The sequence below is a fragment of the Tripterygium wilfordii genome, chromosome 6, assembly GCF_013401445.1.
Source record: "Tripterygium wilfordii isolate XIE 37 chromosome 6, ASM1340144v1, whole genome shotgun sequence".
Classification (NCBI taxonomy): Eukaryota; Viridiplantae; Streptophyta; class Magnoliopsida; order Celastrales; family Celastraceae; genus Tripterygium; species Tripterygium wilfordii.
The window spans coordinates 2831942-2854012 of NC_052237.1; the positions used below are offsets into that span (position 1 = coordinate 2831942).

The 22071-nt window shown below is 38.0% G+C and overlaps 2 protein-coding genes, 1 long non-coding RNA gene and 1 pseudogene across 4 annotated transcripts; 3 read left to right on the forward strand and 1 right to left on the reverse strand.

The window, feature by feature from the left end:
* Nucleotides 1-4311: 4311 nt before the first annotated feature.
* Nucleotides 4312-5348, forward strand: LOC120000189. The gene is made up of 2 exons (XR_005468585.1): nucleotides 4312-4625; nucleotides 5220-5348. It is a non-coding gene; the product is annotated as an uncharacterized LOC120000189 (long non-coding RNA).
* Nucleotides 5349-6269: 921 nt separating this feature from the next.
* LOC120000592 (nuclear pore complex protein NUP54-like) lies at nucleotides 6270-8908 on the forward strand. The gene is made up of 10 exons (XM_038848718.1): nucleotides 6270-6479; nucleotides 6586-6674; nucleotides 7095-7137; nucleotides 7381-7485; nucleotides 7574-7639; nucleotides 7738-7811; nucleotides 7920-7971; nucleotides 8133-8234; nucleotides 8317-8463; nucleotides 8727-8908. The coding sequence occupies exons 1-10, from the start codon at nucleotides 6270-6272 to the stop codon at nucleotides 8841-8843; spliced, it is 1005 nt and encodes a 334-aa protein (XP_038704646.1). The 3' UTR covers nucleotides 8844-8908.
* A 154-nt stretch (nucleotides 8909-9062) lies between these two features.
* On the forward strand, nucleotides 9063-13499 carry LOC120000187 (annotated as a pseudogene).
* A 2584-nt stretch (nucleotides 13500-16083) lies between these two features.
* Nucleotides 16084-19195, reverse strand: LOC120000185 (ATP-dependent DNA helicase CHL1-like). 2 transcript variants are annotated; one of them, XM_038848129.1, is made up of 5 exons: nucleotides 18851-19195; nucleotides 18592-18726; nucleotides 18226-18418; nucleotides 17790-17846; nucleotides 16084-16328 (listed from the first exon to the last, which is right to left on the reverse strand). In XM_038848129.1, exons 1-4 carry the CDS (start codon nucleotides 19103-19105, stop codon nucleotides 17803-17805), a joined length of 627 nt encoding a protein of 208 aa, XP_038704057.1. In that variant the 5' UTR covers nucleotides 19106-19195; the 3' UTR covers nucleotides 16084-16328; nucleotides 17790-17802. The 2 variants fall into 2 exon arrangements, with proteins under 2 accessions (XP_038704057.1, XP_038704058.1); XM_038848130.1 differs by lacking the exon at nucleotides 17790-17846.
* Between the last annotated feature and the right edge of the window lie 2876 nt (nucleotides 19196-22071).

Below are 22071 nucleotides of genomic sequence, written 5' to 3' on the forward strand. Positions count from 1 at the left end.
GTCCATTTGCTACAATTTCCCATAACTCAATGTCATTTGATTGTAGAAAAATCTCCATTCTATTTTTCCAAAAAGCATAGTCTTTTCCTTTAAAGAATGGTGGTTTATTAATTGACATTCCAAACTCTTCAGCCATCTAATTCTCTAGAATGTTAGTTCTTATGAGAATTTAAAATCTTGCTCCGATACCAATTGAAAGAATCTAGGTAACACAAGAGGGGGGGTGAATTGTTTTACCCTTAAAAATATGTCAAATTTGAGTTTAAACTTACTGATTTCAGATTACTTTAAATCTTATAGAAACTTGATATTAGTGAATATAAGCTTGAGGTCTAGGTTAGTTCAAGTAGGAATCAAGTACTAGAATTAAATACAACAAGCACACACACAAATAAACAAGTAAAGAGTAGGGTAAGAGAGTGCAAACAGATTTATAGTGGTTCGGCTACGTATAGTCCTACATCCACTCCTCAAGGCTCCTCCTTGAGAGTTTGAATCCACTATGATTTGCTTGTTGAAGAGCCAAGCCTCTCTCTTTACACCAGCTGTTGTTTAAAGTGTCAACTTCACTTTACAATGGCTGTTTTGGCTTACCAAGTGCCAGCCTCACTTTCTTGTGATTTTGTAAGCTAACCACCAGCACTTAGACTCTTAATTGTGTGTACAAAGTGACTCTATAATGATCAAGGAGTGTACAATGAAGCTTGAGTATTTTCTGAGTAAGAATGAAGGCTTGAATGCTTGTAAAACTCTCAGAGAATTGGAATCAAGTTCTGTGTGGTTCTATGGAGTATATAGAAGCATTTATATGCACTAGAATTCCTAAACATGACCGTTGCATGGAGCTAGACCTTTTTGACTTTTAAGGCTTTGTGATCTTGAAAGATTTCAGCTCCCATTTGCAGCTATATTTCACTTCTTGTCTTCTCCATTTATTTCTTCATCTCTTCAATAATTCCAACTTCTTTTACAGCCAACTTTGACTTCTTATCTCTTTCACCTACTTCATTGCTTTTCTTTTCAACAATTGCAGCCATCTTTAACTTTTTGCAGTAACTTGAACATGTGATGTTTGTAGGTGCTAGGAAAGTCTTCATAATTTAATTTTCAGCATGTTTTGCTAGCTGCCATTTCAAATCAGTTGCTAATCTTTCTTTTCTGCACTCATTCATTGAATTTCAGCAAGCTTTGACTTTATAGGATGACAACTTGTGATATGTTAACTTGTGTAAGAGTAGCAAAGGCCAAAACAACAAGACAATTCATAGTGAAATCTGGAACCTGAAACTTAGTGACTTGTAAGCTTGATTAAAAGCTTCATGTGTTGATCTTTGTTAGCCTTGCAAATTAAAGCATTAAAGGATAGAAACAAGTTCAGAATATAATTAAGAATGCATAGCAAACATAGAACACATATTTTGATCAACATATAGAATGCACACTTCATCATTAAAACTCATATCATAACAATTTCTTCATATTGAATATATTATATGTTGTATTTTTTCGATTTTTTATGGCCAAGTGATTTTTTTTAGTACTGACTGGAAAATAATGACTGGGTTTTGCAGATGCCATTGACTTAAATGTATCAGATTCCATAGCTCTCAAGCATTCACCATATGTTGCAATCCTTGTAAAGATGGCTGACGAGTGGTCAAATCACATTGTGGTAATCATCCATCAACCAGGGAATAGAAGAAAGAGTTCAAGGTTTACCTTTTGCTTCATGGCTTATCATTTTGTCTTCTATTGTTCTCTAGGAATTTTGTCTTAGCTGAATTTCAAACATTTTAGGAGCTTCTGAAATTCAGGATGATTACAATGGACAAGGACAACCATAAAGGAAGCTATTGATGCCTCCTTCAAAGTCTTCGCTCCTTGTGGAGTTATGTATTTTTGAAACCAAACCTTTGGTTGGGCTCCTAGGATAAAATTTCCAGAGTGTCATATATAAATTCATAACACATCTAAAAAATTGTCGAAATTAGTCTGATGCTTAACTTTTTCACATGTGTTCATGAGGATTGCACTTGGTTGGGGGAAATGTTTAGATAGTCTGGTAGGTTAGGTATGCTATTTATGCGTTATTTATTTAGTTCCCTTGCAATGCGAATGTTTATTATGATTCTGGTCAAAAGCGGACCGTTAGTTTTATTCGTGAACATTTGAAGTAGAAAATGCAATTATTTTTTTTTCTCTATTATGTGATTTTTCTGAAGTTTTGCTTCAACTTAAACCGTTATTTGAAATTGCAGGATACGGGGTGAGCAAGGACAGGCTGCCTTTGATGGGGTTGGGAGCATCACAGTGGTTGATGGATCCAAAGTTGAAGTGGGTGATCTCGGAAATAACTTCATGGGTATGTTACTTTTTTCTTCCGTGCTCATTTACTATCTTTTTTCTTGGACACATTTTCTATCCTTAACTTTTGATGTTGCTAGTGGACGAATCCTGTGTTGGACAATTGAAGCGGAACGTGTATGTTCATTCCTCCAAGACCTAAACGATGCTGTTAAAGCCAAGTTCATTGAGGAGGATCCGCAGGCATTAATTAAGACTAATCCGTCATTCTTCTCTCAGTTTACATTGGTAGTAGCCACTCAGGTGTGTGAATTTACAGCCATCCTTTAGTTGCTTATTTTTTAAAAGCCCTGTTAGTTTTGCTCCCACGTTCGGCATGCTCAGTGCAATTGTTTTTCCATTTAACTTTCAAATTTCAATGTGTTTTTGTGTTTGATGTGCGTACATGTCGATGTTTAATTCGATGCTGCAGTGGCTTCTATCTAGTTACCTACTAATGCTGCCTAACTCTTCTTAATTTTCATGGTTTCTGTCATTGGGTATGCTGTTGATTGAGTTTCTCTACATTATAGCTTCCTTGTGAGTGATTAGGTCGCCAAACATTAAATACTCGTTTTGATTTGTCATGTTTTTATGTAACTGTCTCTTTCAGCTTGTGGAAGGCTCCATGGTGAAACTCGATATAATTTGTCGAGAGGCAAATGTGCTGTTGATTTTTGCTCGCTTCTATGGTCTTATTGGGCTGGTTCGAATGAGTCTGAAGGTATGCTGTTTTACTTTCATATTTGAAATTGTTATTGGTATCTTGGATACGAATATTGGTTAGAACTAGTTGCATGCCCGCGCTTCGCGCGGTACATATTTTGATTGGAAAATAAATATGTGTGAAATTTTTTCGATATTTTGTTAACATGAAGAGCAATAGAGCTTTAATTGTAGAAAATAAAGATGATTGTGAGATGGAGATAAAATATGTATAATACCTGTTTTTTAATTTGTTAAGAAAAAAATTTTCTAATAAGGTGTAAGAAATTTGATGCATAAGGAATAAGTATGCTAAGAGTTTATCAATTTTTATTTGCGTCGCTAGTATCTACAAAGTGTTATAGGTCACCAAAGACATGTTTATGAGACAATATTGTATGATTAGTACAACAATCTTTACAAAGTGACATTTAATATCGAGAAATACAATGTAGCATAAGTAGTATTTTTAAAATTATATTTTTGGAATAAAATTCTTAATATTTTTAGAATAAGATTTTTGAATTTATATTTTTGAAATGTTATGTATGACTGGTAGATTTATGCCTATAATCACTTTGACCTTCAACAACTCATTGAATTCTACCATGCTTTCCTGTCACCACTTACATGTTCCAATACCAAATGGGTTGAATTTACATACACATTAGAACAATATAGCATGAGAAAAGCCTCTCATGTTGTGTATGCTGCAATCCAAACAGACTACTAAACCTAGCGAAACTCTAAACATGCACAATACATCAACTAAATATTACAGAAACACACAAAATACATCAAAAACACACAAAATGATAAAAACACACAAAAATCCCCACAAAATGATGGTAATTAATGCTAAAAACACACAAAATGTTTTCAAACTAAATACTACAAATGAATTTCATTGAGTCATATCAAAAGACTCTCATAATTAGCAATACATGACCTTTGAGAAACCAAAACAACATCAAACCACTCCTATGAAACATTAATTCTCATACAATTCAATATGATTTTTAAATTATTTGAATACTATTAATTGTATGAGTGTGGTTGTGGGTCTTAAAGTGTATGAGTGTGGTTGTGGGTATTAAAGTTTTGCAATACATTTATGTGTGTGGTTGTGGGTCTTCAAGTTTTCTAATATATTTTTAAATTTTATTTTATCTATATAGGCTTTTTTGTAAAGGCGTCCAGTGGCACCATGAAATGAGGAGAAGCCTTGTGGATCCTTAGCTTTATATATATAAATTGATTGGTTGCTATGATTCACAAGGACCCAGGTACACAGCAGGGTAACGTACCCCGGAATTTTTACCAATTCGATAACTGAAGCCATGCAAATCCTGAAACTTCACTTGAAACTCCTCTAGGGCAGGAAGTGCAATTTGATTATTCAATTTATTGCTAAAAATTGGTCTGAGCTAAAGTTGGTATTAATGGAAAACAAGGTCGACTAAATTTTCTGATTGAAGACTGCAACTCCAAGGTGCTAACTTGGTTCTTATTGTATGTGGGCATGATCACTTTCTGGATGACCTATGGCTAAACAATCTGTGGCCTGAGCTCAGGAGGTACTGGATTTATTTTGTTGGGTGTTTTACCAAATTAGATTATTAATAGTTTAAAATTTTTATCATCTGAATCATGCTCAGAACACCTTATAATATACCAGTCGTGCAATTTTAGTATCCAAAATTCAGTACATTATATTGTGATAAATTTATGTCATGTATCAGTGTAGGGTGCAAAGGTTTTTTAATAGATTATATTTACGAAACATTTATAAGACTATAACAGTAGAAAATTTCTTGATTTGTTTTCCTTTCATGTAGAACATTATTCGTTTTAACCTCCTTGTATGTGTCTGTATAATCAACTAAAAAGGGAGACTTTGGAAATTAATAATAATATCATTAATTATATGAATATAGTAAATCTTGCTTGATACTCAATTATTTTCTTCAAAAATATATTTAATTTTTTTTTTCAATTAAGGTTAGGGGTGCTATGGCCCTCGCCGGCCCCCTAAATCTGTCACTATATATGTGTTATATTTTGGGCCTTCATGTATTTTGGAACTCTGGAAACTGTGCCTTTGTTTCTTTGGGTTTAAATTTATCTTGTGTTTTCCTTCAAGTACACTGACTCGGAGATAATGACTGTAGGTTTGTTGAAGCCATTGACTTGAATGTATCAGATGCTGTAAGCTCCCTCACAAGCACACTCCATGTATTGTAATCCTTGTAAAGATAGCTGTCGAGTGGGCCAAATCACGATCCACCAACTAGGGAAGAGAAAAAAGAGTTCAAGGTTTAACTTATGCTTCATGACTTATCATTTTGTACTCCGTCGTCTACGCCGGCTTTCGGCACTCCGTCTTCGACGCCAGGCTTTGGAACTCCATCGACACCTGCTTTCGCTACTGGTTTTGGGTCGTCTCTCTGTCATGGCCCAAGGTAGAACTCACCCTAGAAAACCGGCTTGCTCAGGGAGGGTGCCTTGGTCCATTTAAACCAGCACTCCACACCCTTGGTCCATTTAAACCAGCACTCCACACCTCATTTGTTCGATGTGGGATGTGTAACAAACCACCACGCTTCCGCGACCGCGACCACGCGGTCAGGTTGTGCGCTAGCTTTACTAGCCCCGGGCGAACACTGCCATCCCGGCGTCCCCCACACACACGCCCCACGGCCCGAAGACCATGGTGGCCACAGAGCCCATAGGCCCAAACTTGGGCTTCGATACCAATTGTCATGGCCCAAGGTAGAACTCACCCTAAAAAACCGGCTTGCCCCTAGAAAACCGGCTTGCTAAGGGAGGGTGCCTTGGTCCATTTAAACCAGCACTCCACACCCTTGGTCCATTTAAACCAGCACTCCACACCTCATTTGTTCGATGTGGGATGTGTAACAAACCACCACGCTTCCGCGACCGCGACCACGCGGTCAGGTTGTGCGCTAGCTTTACTAGCCCCGGGCGAACACTGCCATCCCGGCGTCCCCCACACACACGCCCCACGGCCCGAAGACCATGGTGGCCACAGAGCCCATAGGCCCAAACTTGGGCTTCGATACCAATTGTCATGGCCCAAGGTAGAACTCACCCTAGAAAACCGGCTTGCTAAGGGAGGGTGCCTTGGTCCATTTAAACCAGCACTCCACACCCTTGGTCCATTTAAACCAGCACTCCACACCTCATTTGTTCGATGTGGGATGTGTAACACTCTCTTGTGTACGCTATTCGCGTCACAAACGCCGCAGCAACAGCAGCAGACTCCACTGTTTCAGCAGCTGGCCACGGGTTTCGGATTCCAAACTCCATTTGCCACCCCGCAAGCGACCCCGTACCCCAATGCGCAATTGACCACTCAGATGGCACCTGTGGCGCCCCTTCCTTACTCTCTCGCCGATCGTGACATTCAAGTGTGTTTCCTTTCCTCGCTCTTGTTTCTTTCTGTTGTGTTAAACTTAAATCCTACACTAATTATTCTTTACGCATAGTACTGATCGGGAACGTCTTTGGCCACAGCTTGTTCAGGATTTGAAGGATCTCTCACAGCGCCTGAAGGTAGTTGTTCAAAACTGTAGTTCATCGATATCAATTTTGAAATCCTGGAGGTAGAAATTTGAGGGTGGTTGGTTATTTACTTATCACAGAAGATTGGAAGTTAGTCAAGTTACACATGCCCATTTGGTTTTCCACTTAAAATGGTTGACATGCACTGATAGGATTTGTGGATTGAGAAAGGGATCTTCTAAATCTTGATTGACATATCTAGGGACCAATTTGCTATAGCTTTTTGGCATTTGGAAATGCAAATTGAAGGTACTGCCTGGGGTGTTAATTCCAAAAATTTGAGAGGAAATCTGGATCTCTTTAAGAAGTAAAGAGTGTATTTGATATGTTGAAGGAGGTGATACAAAGAAACGCTGAAGGGAAACACAATGTTTTCTTACTCTCAATGTGGCAATTTGGTTCAGGAGCTGCATTTTTTTTTTCTCTTAACAAATTGTGGAAGGAATGTTGTTGCATTTCAGTTGTGTCAGGGGAAGTAATGTTGCCCGTCTAAGTTGGTATGGCGTTAGTGCCATTTTAATTTTTTTCCTTCTTCTTCTGAAGTTCATGGGTAAAGAATATGATATCTTCTGATGTTTCCCGTTTTCCACTTGAGACCACAATATAAAGAGAATTAGCTGAAATTTTCAAGGCAGGCATTGGCACTTATAGTTTGTCATGATTTAAAATTTTTCCATGACTTATAGCTGAAGAATTTCATCTGATGGTTTCAATACCATGTATGATTGATGATGACGATATTGGCAGTGCTGGTTGAAGTTTATAGTCGAGGATGAAAATTTCTTGAGAACATGGTGGTGTGGTTACTGTACTGATATCATTTATATGGCGTCACTAAAAAATAGTCAAGCTGTATCTTGTTAGGAATACAAAATATTGCCTTCCTGTCATTATTTGTACTAGTGGCCTGTGGTAATTGGACTTTTATTTTGTAATTCAGATCCAAGATGAAGTCATTCTCTCAAATGCTGAGAGGTTGAGAACGACACAAAGGAATGTGAAAATGGTACTTTGCCACCTTATTATCTTAGTAGTTTTTTGTCACTTGCTAAAACAAGGATTTTTTTTTTTGGATTTGCGTTTGATACACAACATTCTTTGCAGCTCCAAAGGCATTTTCTGGCAGAGACTCTTCCTTGGATTGAGAGATTGAGACAAAAGGAGCAAAGTCTTCAGAGGTGCTTAATAAGGATGAGAATAGTCTTATCCTCTTAATAAGAAGTTGTAAACCAGGGGATATGTTTCATCTGCGGAAAACGAAGTTCTTATTATGCTCGAGACTAATTTTTACTTTCTTCGTTCCCTTTTGCTTGTCAACCCGTGATCTCCTACTTTGAGGTAGCTACTCATAATCTACTATAGATGCTAATTGACCAGTGTCTAATTTTGGCATTTTTGGGTGGGTCCGTTACAATCATCCTGAGATTTCCAATCTGACTCACGTTTGCATATAAAGCTAATTTACTTCTATTTCTGTTTGTCATGTTTTATTCCCAAAGGTTACGAGAATAGTTGAGGCACTGGAGAATAAAGGTTGCAGGTTGCCCTTAATGAAAGGGCAAGTAGAGGTTGCTGAGAAGTTAGCTACAATAACCAGACAGGTAGAGGTCCCATATTCTCTTCTTTAGTCTTTGTGCGTAGCACATAATCAATGAATTCAACTAACAAGCAGAATTAACACAGCTGAAAGGATCTGGAGCAGAACTTTCAAGGAGAGTTCAGAGCATGCTCACTGTATCTCGCGTACAAGCAACTGCTATTGGTTGTTCTTCTGTTTATCTTCCTGGGTCTACCAAAATTCATGAACAGTCTCTTGCTGATATGCAAGAGGTAAGGATATACAAATTTAAAGTTTTGTCGCTGCTTTTTATAAGGTGGTGATAATTTATTTCTTGAAGCATATTGTATCTTTCTCCTTTACCAGGGGAACGTGTAAAACATTTACTGTAGTGTAGTATTTGGTTCGGAAAATAGTCATTATCTTTCAATTTGTACTGATGGGTTCATGGTAAAGATGATTCTTCTACCAGCAGCAATTGCAATCTGGTATTCCATGTTCATATTAGGTAACAAGCATCTTTGCACCTGTTCAGGTTTTACAACAACAAAATGAGGCAATTGCTAGGCTTGGCACTGTGTTGAAGCGTGCTATTAGGGATATGGAAATTATAATGGCTGAGGACACAGAAATGACACATGATTTGAGCTAGGGAGGTAAGATGGTATGTAGAACTTGTCATTTGATTTATATAGTAATGAATTTAATTACTGACTAGAATGGCTAGAGTCTCCAACCTCGTGAAGTTTCAGCAATGAACAGTATAGTATCAGTTTCTGCTTTCACATTTTGCTTGAATCTAGCTATATAGTCAATTGGATCAACGTTCATAGATTTTGGTCAAATTTTAATGTGAACTGCCAATAATATACCAGATTTTATCCAGGTTTGAATAGATTTTCCCTATAAAATTGTATATGTTGAAAAATCTGCCTTCTAAAGAGAGAATTGTCCATTAGTACTCGATTGAGAGAATGATGGAGATTGGTATGAATTCATTTCTTAGATGACTGGCAATAGCAACTGGAACTGGTTTTGTTGGGCAGCTAGGGTTTATTGGTATTGTTCAGCGGATCACAATATGTTGAGTAAAGCAAGATTATGATTACGGCTTATACCTCTGAAGTGAATATGACATTTGAAGCAAAGCTTGCACTAAGCATCCTATGCAATCAATATTTCACTCGCATGAAACCAATGAAAGAGTAAAGAGCAAGCATGTGTGTCCCAACGAATTATTTTGCTACCAAAGAAAGATAACATAGACTTGGATGTCACGCTTTGGCATTTTTCTTTATATGAGACTTAATTCGGATTGTTAGGCTAGCGCGTACAATCCACTTGATGATAAAGTTAGTTAGACCAAAGCTCAGCATGTGGTAACAAAGAATTATTCTAAGTCGGTATTGAACACAAAACCTTCCGAATTCATATGATTTGATCTCTCTACCAATTAAGGTATCACCCAAGTAGTTCAAACTTCAAAGCTTTGACATCGCATGCATAGCAAGTGTCTGTCGTTTTGTCTTTGTCTAGAGTGTCGTTTTGTCTTTGTCTAGAGAGTAGAGAGACTCATGACACATTACCTAGTTCATTTTTTTTTCTTGGAATACAAAGCAAATAGTCGATATTTCTATTATTAAACACCCACAGGAGAAGAAGAAAAAACACTACAGTTTTGGCCTTGTATTTCAAACCAATCATGAAGCAGTTGTTTTTCAAGATCCTTTTCAGTTTGAAAATTGAACCTCGTTAAGGACTTGGTCTACAAGATTGCAAGTGTAGACCTTGCCTTTTGACCAACACACTAGTCACCACTACTTCTTCCTTCAGTGGTTGGGTGTAACAAACAAAGAATAACACTGATCATGGTCATCATCACCTCAATAATAATGACAGCAGCACTCACCACGCCTTAATGATGTTTATTACCTTCAAATCAAAGTTTCCAACCCAACAGACTAACAACAATTTTCCCATCATATTTTCTGCTTTTTCTTGACTATATTTTAGTTCAGAACTTCAAGCAAGTGTGCTTAATTTGGGGGCTACTTGAAGTTACATTCTGGTTCTATGGGAATCAACTGCTTCTGGGTTTGCTTGTTCTTGATACCTGACTCTCTGGGAGTCTGCTTCTGCAATGATCAAGACGGTATGCTCTGGGACTGCCTATTTTTAATGTTCTTCATACATTGTAGTGTCAGTTTCTTACCAGTTGTAGTTGTCAATGCTGTTGCTTATACACTTTCATGGCACAGGCTCCTTGAGCTTGACTTGTGGTGGAGCGACAAACTATGTTGATTCATCAAACATTTCATGGGTTTCAGACTATGCATACATTAACACAGGCAACACTACTACCGTTGATTACATTGATGGTACTACCTCCTCATCTCATGTACCAGTTCGATTTTTCCCCGATTCCAAGGGTCGCCAATGTTATAGGCTGCCGCTGAAGAATGTGTCGTCGTTGGTGCTTATAAGAGCTCGATTTGTGTACAAAAACTATGATAAACTTCAGAAACCCCCTGCATTCTCTGTTTCTCTTGGCACAGCTGTTACCAGTACAGTAAACCTCACAACCAAGTCTTCTACTGTGCAGCTTTCTCATGAATAATGAGTCCACTTCATCCGTTCTACTTTTCATATACTTTGCATTTTGCTCCAGGGATTTGCATAACACATCGCTCGCCGGAGAAATACAGAATTTAGGGAGCCTTCAACATCTTGAGAAACTGTATTGTCTCTACTTAGCATCCACAACACCAAGTTTGTGTTTATGAAGAATGACAAATAAAGCTTTAACTGAATGGTTCAGGAACTTGAGTTTCAATCAGCTGACATCGTTTGGTTCGGAGTTTGAGAACTTGGTCAGCCTTCAAATTCTGTAAGCAATGATTCCTTCATATATTTGACAAGATTCACTTCATGACACAAAAAACAGTACTAATACTGAATTCCAACTCTGCAACCGGAAGGGATTTGCAAAGTAATAGCTTGGAGGGAATAGTACCTGACAGCCTCAGTGGGTTGGAGGACCTCCACTTATTGTAAGTGATCGCAGGAAAATTTTTGCGAGCCATGTTAATGCATGAATTCTTGTATCCATTAATGAAAACTCCTCTCTTGCCCAGGAATCTGGAAAACAATAAACTGGAAGGTACACTCCCGCAGTCGCTAAACAGAGAAAGCTTGGAAGTAAGGTAAGATTTGATTCTCTTTGTCTCCAATTAGTATTTCAGGCCTGATGATGCTTTAATTTTTCTCAGGACATCGGGGAATTTGTGTCTTTCCTTCTCCACAATGACATGCAATGATGCTTCATCAAACCCTTCAATTGAGACTCCACAAGTTACTATCTTTACAGAAAGGAAGCCCACCAACAATCATTTAGCAATAATACTTGGCTCGGTCAGTGGAGCCGTATTCGCTCTTCTCATCGTTTCTCTTTCAGTATTCCTGTACACGAAGAAGAGAAGAAGTGAAATCACATATGCAACAAGTATGTTCAAAATTCATAGCTTTATTATTTTTTTAAATTGGAGATTCATATTGTCACCGAGGTTATTGTCAATATATATATATATATATTCAGGAGAACCTGTGATAGACATGCGAAACTGGAATGCTGCAAGAATCTTTTCTTACAAGGAAATCAAAGCAGCAACAAACAAATTCAAGGAAGTTGTAGGCCGCGGTAGTTTTGGTTCTGTTTATGTTGGAAAGCTTTCAGATGGCAAATTAGTAGCTGTAAAGGTTCGGTTCGATAAAACTCAACTTGGAGCTGATTCCTTTATCAATGAGGTTAGTCCTAGATCTATAGTTAAATCGAAGTAATCGTTTTGCGCCTTAATATTTTAGAATGTGTTTATCACTGTGACATTTCTACGTAGAGGTTCTAGGTTTCTTATACGTTGTACTGGTTTTAGGTGCACCTGCTGTGAAAAGTTCGGCATCAGAATCTTGTAAGCTTGGAGGGATTCTGTTACGAATCAAAGCAGCAGATACTAGTCTATGAATATCTAGCTGGTGGATCTTTGGCCGATCACCTCTATGGTATATAACTATAAATATGTATACTGTATACACTTGTCTAACTACACAATCTGGCAGTTCTTTTTCGTGGCCTAATAATTTAATAATCAGTATTAACGCTCTTCTCAGGTCGAAACAGTAAGAGTGTCTCGTTAAGTTGGGTTCGCAAACCGAAAAAGGCTGTTGACGCTGCAAAAGGTATGCTCTAATGAACTCCATGTTTGTCATTATATCATTAGTAAAACTTATTTCAGGATCAATGACTACACAAACGTCATTTTTTTTCAAGGGTTGGACTATTTGCTCAGCGGGAGCACAACGGGAGTGATCCACGGATCATACACCGCGATGTGAAGTGCAGTAACATATTACTGGACAAGGACATGAATGCTAAGGTCTGTGATTTTGGTCTCTGTAAGCAAGTAATCCAGGCAGATGCAACTCATGTGACCACGGTTGTAAAGGGCACTGCTGGTTATCTTGATCCTGAGTAAGTTCTCAGTAATCTTACACTCTCAATTGCAAAGCCTTAAAGTAAATAGATGCCTGAGTAATAGTTAAACATGATTGCAGGTATTGCTCTACACAGCAGTTGACAGAGAAGAGTGATGTCTACAGCTTTGGAGTTGTTCTGTTGGAACTGATATGTGGGCGAGAACCAATGACTCCTTCTGGAACTCCTGATTCCTTCAATCTGGTGTTATGGGTAAACTAAAGTCCTCTCCTTTCTATCTGCTAATTTCGTACATATGCCTAACTCGAGTTTAACGGTGAATTTGAATCTAATGTTCGGTTGTTTACGATTGTATATATTCCAGGCCAAGCCTTACTTGCAAGCAGGAGCATTTGAGATAGTGGATGAGAGGATAAAGGGAAGTTTTGATCTGGAAAGCATGAGAAAGGCAGCCTTAGTCGCTGTAAGGTCTAGAGAGAGATGCATTGCGGAGACTGACTATTTCACAGGTACTGGCAGAGCTGAAAGAAGCCTACAGTATTCAACTCTCTTACCTTGCATCTAGCGGACATTCAAATTGATTTACAGTCAGTGAAACGGAGTGGTATATATTTAAGAAACTTTTGCCATATTTATGCCATGAATTAAGCATACACAGAGTGTTAGATTTTGTAGAGTTCGGATACTATTATTTTTAAAAAAGATGCTATGATGACTAAGTTATCCTGTAATATGTCTCTTTCAACGTTCTCTATAAGTACTGCAATTGCAAGCAAGCGAGGTCTATCTATGTAAAAGGCAGCGTGATTGTTTTTTCAGACATTCGATGACCACAGATGTGTTGTTAGAAGAAGACATAGAAAAATGTTCTAAAGATTGATGAAACAGATCAACTTGCCACCATCTTATCATTCTTCTTTCTCATTATAGAAATGGCTTATCGTGATCCAAGAAATCCGACTAGCAACACAAAAGACTCAAAATCCTTTTCAACTAATCAAAGTTAGACGAGCTTTACAACTTTCTGTACATAATCGAATCAGCATAGACTTATCTGAAATGCAGATTACCCTGTGGCAGACCTTAAACGAAAATATCCTAACATAACCGAGTGAACACACCAATTTTTTGAATGCGTAATAAACTATGTTTCCCATCTTATTAGTAGATGGCTAACTAAAATCTTAGAAGAATTTTATACACAGAATCATGCATGAAAGTGTCAGAATACTTGCTCACATGGAGGATTTTCAATGCCTGAACATACCTAAAAATAATTAAATCATTCATTCACGTAAACAACTGAGAATGTGGGTGCTCTTAACTTACCAACACCTATGAGATTGCCATATTTTTCAACAGCACGTGTAATGCTCAACACCTTCTCTTCACCAATCCCTAACTGCATTTTTTCATAGTATTGAGCAAACACATAGATAATTATCTTGTAATTGCAAAAGAAGGGCTACAAATGAATAAGCAAGGCTTAAAATAAACTAATCAATTAGTGTATCTATTCATGTATGAGCATGTGTTCAACAATGAGGAAGTAAGCTAGGGAACATACCAAAAAAAAAACCTTTATACAAACATCATCAGATGCCCCACTTCGCCTAAAAGCCTTCCGAGTTAATAAGGTATCATATCACTAATGCATACTCCCCTAAAGATTCAAGTTACCATGTGTGATTCAAATTTTTTTTTAAGAAAATGATTTAGAAGTTAGAGCAGTACAGTAACAGAAAGAAAATGAGAGGATCAACTCATTAAAAACCATCAGGTTTTGTTGATAACTATCTCATTGCATTAAGAACTTGTACTCCTTGGGTTGTATTACTGAGGGTAAATGATGGCTAATCACCATGAAGTGTAAACCTAGGTTAACCAACCCTATTATTACTTGATGTGAAGAGTAGAGCCAGAGCATACGCTGGTGCATATTCAGGAAGTATAATAGTGTATCCAAAAGCTTTGAAAGTGAAACCAACAGGGGCTGCAGCCACAACCGAAGAGGAAGGACCCTCAGCCAGAAATTGAACTCCAAACATTGATCCAACATTAGGCCCTCTGAAGCCAACGGATATGGCAGTAGCAATTACAGCTACACCTAGGGGCGGAGCAACAGAGGGACCAGGCCCCCCTTTGATTTTGAAAAAATAGTACCTATACTTATTAGTTTATGCATTATACATAAAATGCATGTCGGTCTGATGGTGATTAGTATTTGTGGATATTTTCTTAGCAATGGGTTCGATTCAAACCTTTAGCAATCAGCATTTCAAACATTGTACTTTTGTTTTTTTATTTGCTTTTACGGCATCTCCAATAATTGCATCACAAGGTAGTTGGTAAATGGTAATGTACACCCAACTGAATTAACTTTCTCCACCCACCAAAAAATAAAAAAATAAGATGCACCCATCACTTTCATGGGTTTTTTTTTTCAATTATTCTATTTTTCATGAGATAAAGATGTAACATACTACATCGAGCCACTAATTAAAATGATAAGGATCATGTGTGATAAGGGTTTGTGTGAAGATACAAATGTAAAATATTACACAGTTCATGCTTATGAGCCACGATTGTTCTTGAATGTGAAGTTGTTGGTTGTAGCTACGGAGGGTTTTTCATAATTGGTACTGGATACCCGGGGCCTTCGATGAACATTGCAAATGCATTTGGTTGGGCTTATGTGTCCCTGAGATAGGGGGGATGTTATGCCTCGTACGGATGGATCAATTAAATTGACCGTGGAGATTAGTCTGAACTATCATAAGCATGAATAGTGTTAGGCAAGAATTGTGAACTATATCAGGCTCTTAAGACAAATAATACTACCGAGCCACCAAGACCAAATTTTCAATGACATTCCCTTTCATCAGGATACTCAAAATTTTATGCAGACGATAAACGAAACAGAATGTAAACGGTTCTAGTGGAAAATCATGATCTAGGGGGAGTGCTTAGGGATAGAAATGAGTACTTTCTATGTTCATTTGCTGGCACAATTGACAACGCCAGCCAACTCGAATATTGCACAACTTAAAGCAGTCAAGAAAACTCTTGAACTGTCAGCGCAATCTTCTGTGTTACACGGTGGCTTTTTATTAACTGAATCTGATTCCTCAAATGTAGTTAGTTGGCTATCAAAGGAATCTACTAACCCATGGAGAATGGACCAGGACAGCAAATAGTCTCGAGGAAACAAACATTTTCTAACAAAAAGAAGAATAAACAGAGAGGCGGACTCTGTCGTTTGGTTTTAGATATGAACCTCACAATAATGCAATTCTCATGGAAAGCTAAATGGACGCCTTTGTTAATTATCTAAATACTCACCTGTAAGCTAACCACTCCCCTGTAAGCTAGAGTTCTGCATACCATCCCAAACATCAAAGCCTTTAAGGAAACAAACATTTTCTAAAAAAATAAAAGGAAAAAACATAGTTGTCTGATATAACATAGTTCCACTCCAGAAATAAAACTTTTGACAACATATCTACTAGAAGAGAGTTCTAACTCAATATTCCAACATATATTTGGTGGTTCCAACACCTTTTTTTTAGTTCTCTTCCATTTAAATAAAACCACCTTCTTTACAGTCCCATTAGCATGGTACCCATAGTTGTCAAACTCCTCAGTCACCTGCGGAAAAGAGCAGCACTGCCTCAATAACAAAAAAAAAAAGCATCTCCTACAACAGTAGAATTCACTCGATCAGAGAGTATATTGTATTTGGCAATTCAAATATTTCATCTACAACCTCAATAGTTCCCTTTTCTCCAGCACATGTTTGCATAACCCAGATGCTCACATGGATAAGATTTCTCAACTTTGTTTGTTTTAGCTTATGTTGGATGCAAAGACACTAATGCATCAAAGAAACAATAGTTTTCCTATGGATATGAATGGCAATTCCAACTAGTTATGAGAGAGAGTAAAATTGCAAACAAATCATATCTGGCAAACCCACATACATCAAAGAAACAACAGTTTTCCTATGGATATGAATGGCAATTCCAACTAGTTATGAGAAAGAGAGTAAAATTGCAAACAAATCAGACTTGGCAAACCCACATACATGCCACACAGGGAAAGACATGGACCAGCAGCGACATCTTTAATCTCACCAATACTAATGTGTAGGCCTTAAAAAGCGAACCCTAAACGAATGAGCCAAACTAACAACAAAGACAAAACAAGTACATGCATATAATTATATGCACAGTTCCGAGAATGGCTTTTCCTTTACCAAAGGATACGATAAAACTAGGCACATCACTATCTTATCGATCTTATCAAGTAAGTAGTTGTTCATCAAAGATTATGTTACTTTATGCTCTGTCATCTTGTCCATCAAAATCTCTAGATGCAGGGGCAGATTTACTATTGCCCAGGGTGGACTCAAGCCCACCCTCAAATTTGGGCAAAAATTACCAAATAGACTACTAAATAACCAAAACCCAAAATAATGACACTTATTTTTAATACAAACAAAGCCCTAAGAAGCTTAGAACACTAAAACGAGTGTCTCGCCTATAGATTCACACCTAAATATCTGAAAATTACAACCAGGACTGAAATAGCAATCACAATAAAAACCCTAGCAATTCGAGGAGCTAGGAACCTCCCAGAAGACAATAGACTCAAAAACTAACTGTCCTCAGCCCCTCCAATAATTAAAAAACAATAGAAAACATTAGAACAAAATATCAGCAATCAGGATAAGACAAGTGTTCCACTCCCACGCTTTGAGCTTTCACATTATCACTTAGATAATTAGCTTAAAATTGTCTCATCTCTATTAACTTCAAAGTAATAGAGACATTGTCTTTTCTTATATTGTTTAACCATGGGTCTAACACCGTCTCTCCATGTCTATTGCGTTTCAATTTCGCTCGTTGTCGACATCGCAATTTCACAAACTAATCAACTCATCAACATAGCAGTATGGGTCTAATGTCAAGACAGTGATGGTCTAGTATTTGCCTGTAAGTGATCCTTTACTAACAACCGTTGTTCAATTAACAGTAAGCCCATGTTAACCCTAACCAATCAGGCTAACATGTTAATCCTCGTGTAAAATACGAGTACTTTATTAGTTACCTCAGAGGACAGATCAGCAACAAGTAGGGGCTTGCCCAACCTGCTCATGCTCAGTACCTATACTCAGAAATGCAAATTTCATAAGCCATTCATGCATAGAGAAAAGACTTAAGTAACCCTGTCTCATAAACAATGTCAACCAAGGGAATCATGCATCACACAGATGAGTATACACAACAAATTCCTTGTCAAGGTAGTGATTGGGTAACCCATGCATGTTTTGTTGTAATTACGATTAGTTAAAACTCTCTTTCATGCACAGTGCGAGCACAAAGGTTTTCCGTTTGTGGTCAAAATCTAGATCAATTTTTGCTGGGTTGATGCTGAATTGGAGATGAAAACAACAACAAAAATGGACTCTAACAATCGCATTACCAAGTCCCAAGAATTTGACAAATAGAATTAGAATAGACTTTGTTTAGGAAAAGTAATTTACCTTGCTCTTTGGTGGGTGGGGGTTTCAGCCTGCAAAATTTCACCTCATCTCTCTCTATTCCGCGGTGCACCTGAGCCTGGAAGGTTTTAATTTGAGCGCAAGCATCCTTTGCCTCAAAGGTAATGTATAAGAGGGCACCCACGACAACCCTTGAGGTTAGAGCCACAAGCCTCACAAATTCAAAATTCGCATTCTACAAGAATTAAAATAACACATTAAATAACTCAAAATTCGCATTCTACAAGAATTAAAATAACACATTAAATAACTCAAAATTCGCATTCTACAAGAATTAAAATAACACATTAAACGTTTAAGGGAGAGGAAAAAAACTTGTGAAATATTTTTTTTTAAAAAAAAATCAACCTCTTTCTCATTGAACTGCTTTATTGCCATCTCAGCGAAAGGAGTGGCAAACTTGCGAGTCGGGTCATGATCAACATTCTGACGTTTAACCATACCAATCCATAAGTGCTCGCCCATGTCTATGACATCAAAACACTGTTCACCAAAGAAGACATCCATAAATTAAAAAAAATAATAAAAAATTAGCGTATGCATGAATTTAGAAGAGATAAACACGCTATAATTATTATTCAGTGAAATATACATACGATGCTCTTACCTCGCTCTCCTTGAGCTGTTTACAATACATCTCATATAATTCTTTGGGCACATTAGCCTCGTCATCGGAGTCGTCATCAGAGTCGTCATCAAAGTCGTCATCAGAGTCGTCATCGTAATCAGGTATGCCTCCATCGTCTCCACCTTCATGAACAGATTTGTCGCCACCGTAACCGGATTCGATTCTAGGCCTTTTGTCAGGAGGCGCGCCATCCTCCAATCTGGACTCCCATCCTGCTTCGGTGATGCTCGCCATTCACACGCAGATGTTGCAGAGAACAACAAACCCTAGCCAGAGAGCTTTTTTCGTTACCTAGATTCGTCGATTGTAAGAGACCCGGAGAGGGAGAGAACTGGGCTATTCATTGACACTCATGGAGGGTTTGGGACATGGACCGGGTCATCAGGACCATCTGGGCTTATTGGTATGGACTTAATCTAGACGTTCTTACTATGGGCCTTGTGAATTTAGTGTTTTGTCATGCCAGTTCTACAATATTATTTTTTCTCAAAACCCATTATGTGTTTAACTATTGAAGCCCAAAACGGAATCGAAAGACAAGCTTGACCCCTGTTCCCTTTTTTTCCTAAGTTGAAGCTTTCGTGTCCTTCACGACTGATGTGTCTCTCTACATTTAGAGTGTGTTTGGATTGAGAGATTTGGAGGGGAGGGGAGGGAAGAGAAATGAAGTTTCCTTCCAATTCCCTTGTTTGGATAGTTTATAAAAAATTGAGGGAGAGGGATTTGAGGGGATTTGGGAGGAAGATTTCATTAAATTTTTGTCAAAATTCTTTCCTCCCAAAATGGAGTCATTTGGAGGGAATGAATTACTAATTAAGTTACTTATAAGTTTAAAACTTATTTTACCCTTGGACATAACACTTAAATATAAAAAATAAGGATAAATTAGTAAATTAAACTACTTTCCTTTCCTTTGTTTTTTTTATCAATCCAAACATGAGAGAGGGAAATGTATTTTCCCTTCCATTCTCTTCCCTTCTCTTCCTTCTCTTTCCCTTCCCTTCCCCTCCCCCCAAATCCCTCAATCCAAACACACTCTTACTTTCATTTTTCAATTATCCCCGTATAAGAAAATCAAAGCATACAAAAAAAATCATAAACCATATCACTTGTAAGCCGGTTTTCAAGTGTATAGTTAGGCCCATGACAAAAGCGAACAAATCATAAATAATTTGAATCCGTTTGGTATAGCGGAAATATTGATTTTCAATGTTAGCGGAAAAGTTATGAAAAAAAATAAGCTTAAAGCTGTGGAATATATCGTGAGATATTTGGCGTACCAAAAGTTAACGCTAGTGGAAATGCTATTGTGAGATATTTGGCGTACCTAAAGGGGCTCGAGTGGGCTTGGGCCATAGTGGTTGGGGGGTTGGATAGCGGTTTGTGCTTGGCCGTTATAGTTGGTATCAAAGCTCAGGCCTGGCTTTGCATGTGGTGACTCGGCACTTGTGATAGGTATGATAATACCTATTGTTTTTGGTAGAAATATCCCCCTCTTAAGCTTTCTTTTGATAAATAATGAGTGTATTTATGTGTTGATTTGTATTTTGATAGGTTGATTGCGGTTTGGATGAAAAGCGACGGAAAAAGGGTTGAATTGAAGAAAATGTCCACCGACCTTCGCGTGTTCAAATAGTCATAACTTTCTGTCACGTTATTGGAATCGAGCGCAACAAAAGCCATTGGAAACTAGACATCTCAAGCTTTCCGTAGAATCTAAAATCATGCAAATCGGAGGTCATATGGAGAAGTTATGGTCATTTGAATCATGTGCCTAGGGATAACGCGCCTAAGCGTGGCGCGCCTAGGCGCACAAATTGTGCACGCCCAGGATCACTCCTGCACGCCCAGTCCAGTGAGTTGGACTTGAATTTCAAGTTGTGCACGCCTAGGATTGCGCCTAGGCGTGCGCCTAGGCGTGTGCCTAGGCGTGGTGCGCCTAGGGGTGAAAACAACGCGCCTAGGCGCAAAAAGCAATTTTATGGGATGTTTTAAGTCGCGATTTGTCCGAGCTGCGGGAACTTTTTAACCTAGAACTGATTTTCTGGGGAGCGAAACCAGAGGGGGAAGGCGATTCTTGGAGCTAGGAGGAGAGATTCTTCAGCTCAACTTGGATCTACTCAACTAATTGGGTTTATTCGTGATTTTCTCATCTCTCCTTTTGTGTTTTTCTCTCATTATGTGTAACTAAACCTCTTGTGCCAAGGCTAGGTTGAAGCCTTGGGTGTGATGACTTTGTTTATGACTTGATTTACATATATATGAGTTGATTTGGGTATAAATCTTGTGTTTCTATGTTTGATTGCAATTTCTTCATGCTTGTGGTGTTTGGCCAACACTTTAGGTTTTTGGATGAAATTGTTTGGAGAATTTGCTTAGACAATAATATGTCAAGTAGATTATGCTTCTTGAAACACTTGATTATGAATGTGTCTCCCTTTAATTAGGTGACAATTTGTATGAACCCTAATCTCCATAGAACTTCATGAATTTCTATGCATGTTTAGACCAATAGGATGGCTAGAATGTATTTAGGAATATCCGACCTAGACCAATAAGATGGCTAGTAATCGATTTAAGGGAGATTTGGCTTAAGTGCGCTAAAACCGACTTAGGTACGGATTCGTTATGCCCGAATTAGCAAATATGTGTGTGAATTTATGTCATTCCAAGTCATTTCCCAAGGGGGATTCCGAAGCCTTGGTGTTCATCTCATATTCGTTAAATCATTTCATTTGCATTAGTTGCATCCTTATTCTAAGAAAATACCAAAAACACTTTGCTTTTTGCTTGTTTTAGTTTAATTACCAAACCAAACAATCTCGAGTTGAACTTTACTTTTGATTGAATTGTCCATATATACATACAAATATACATTTGGATTAAACATAACACCGTCCCTGTGGATTCGACCCTTGCTTATCATTGTGCTGTAGTCGCCGACTAGTACAGTTGCTAGTAAGGTTAATTTAGACCCAACAAGTTTGAGGGAGAGGGATTTGAGGGGATTTGGGAACCGGTGTTTGGGCTTTCGTTAAAGTTACGTTAGATACTGGAGGCCCAAACGTAAGGATTGCAATCACTAAACAGGCCAACTCTAGGCTCTTGTATGGCCCAGATCCACTGACGGGCATCTACCATTATTATTACAAAGATTCCATGACAAGTACACATAAAAGGCCAGAGAGATTGCAAGGAAA

Bases quoted from the DNA above. Each gene is read 5' to 3' on its own strand.
- LOC120000592 (XM_038848718.1), top strand. From the start codon at position 6,270: ATGTGTAACACTCTCTTGTGTACGCTATTCGCGTCACAAACGCCGCAG. The intron at 6,675-7,094 runs GTAGAAATTTGA...GTTGCATTTCAG, and splicing joins TCAATTTTGAAATCCTGGAG to TTGTGTCAGGGGAAGTAATG. The intron at 8,235-8,316 runs GTAGAGGTCCCA...GAATTAACACAG, and splicing joins TAGCTACAATAACCAGACAG to CTGAAAGGATCTGGAGCAGA.
- LOC120000185 (XM_038848129.1), bottom strand. From the start codon at position 19,105: ATGGCGAGCATCACCGAAGCAGGATGGGAGTCCAGATTGGAGGATGGC. The intron at 18,727-18,850 runs GTAAGAGCATCG...TTTGGTGAACAG, and splicing joins AACAGCTCAAGGAGAGCGAG to TGTTTTGATGTCATAGACAT. The intron at 17,847-18,225 runs GTAAATTACTTT...TTCTGAGTATAG, and splicing joins CCCACCCACCAAAGAGCAAG to GTACTGAGCATGAGCAGGTT.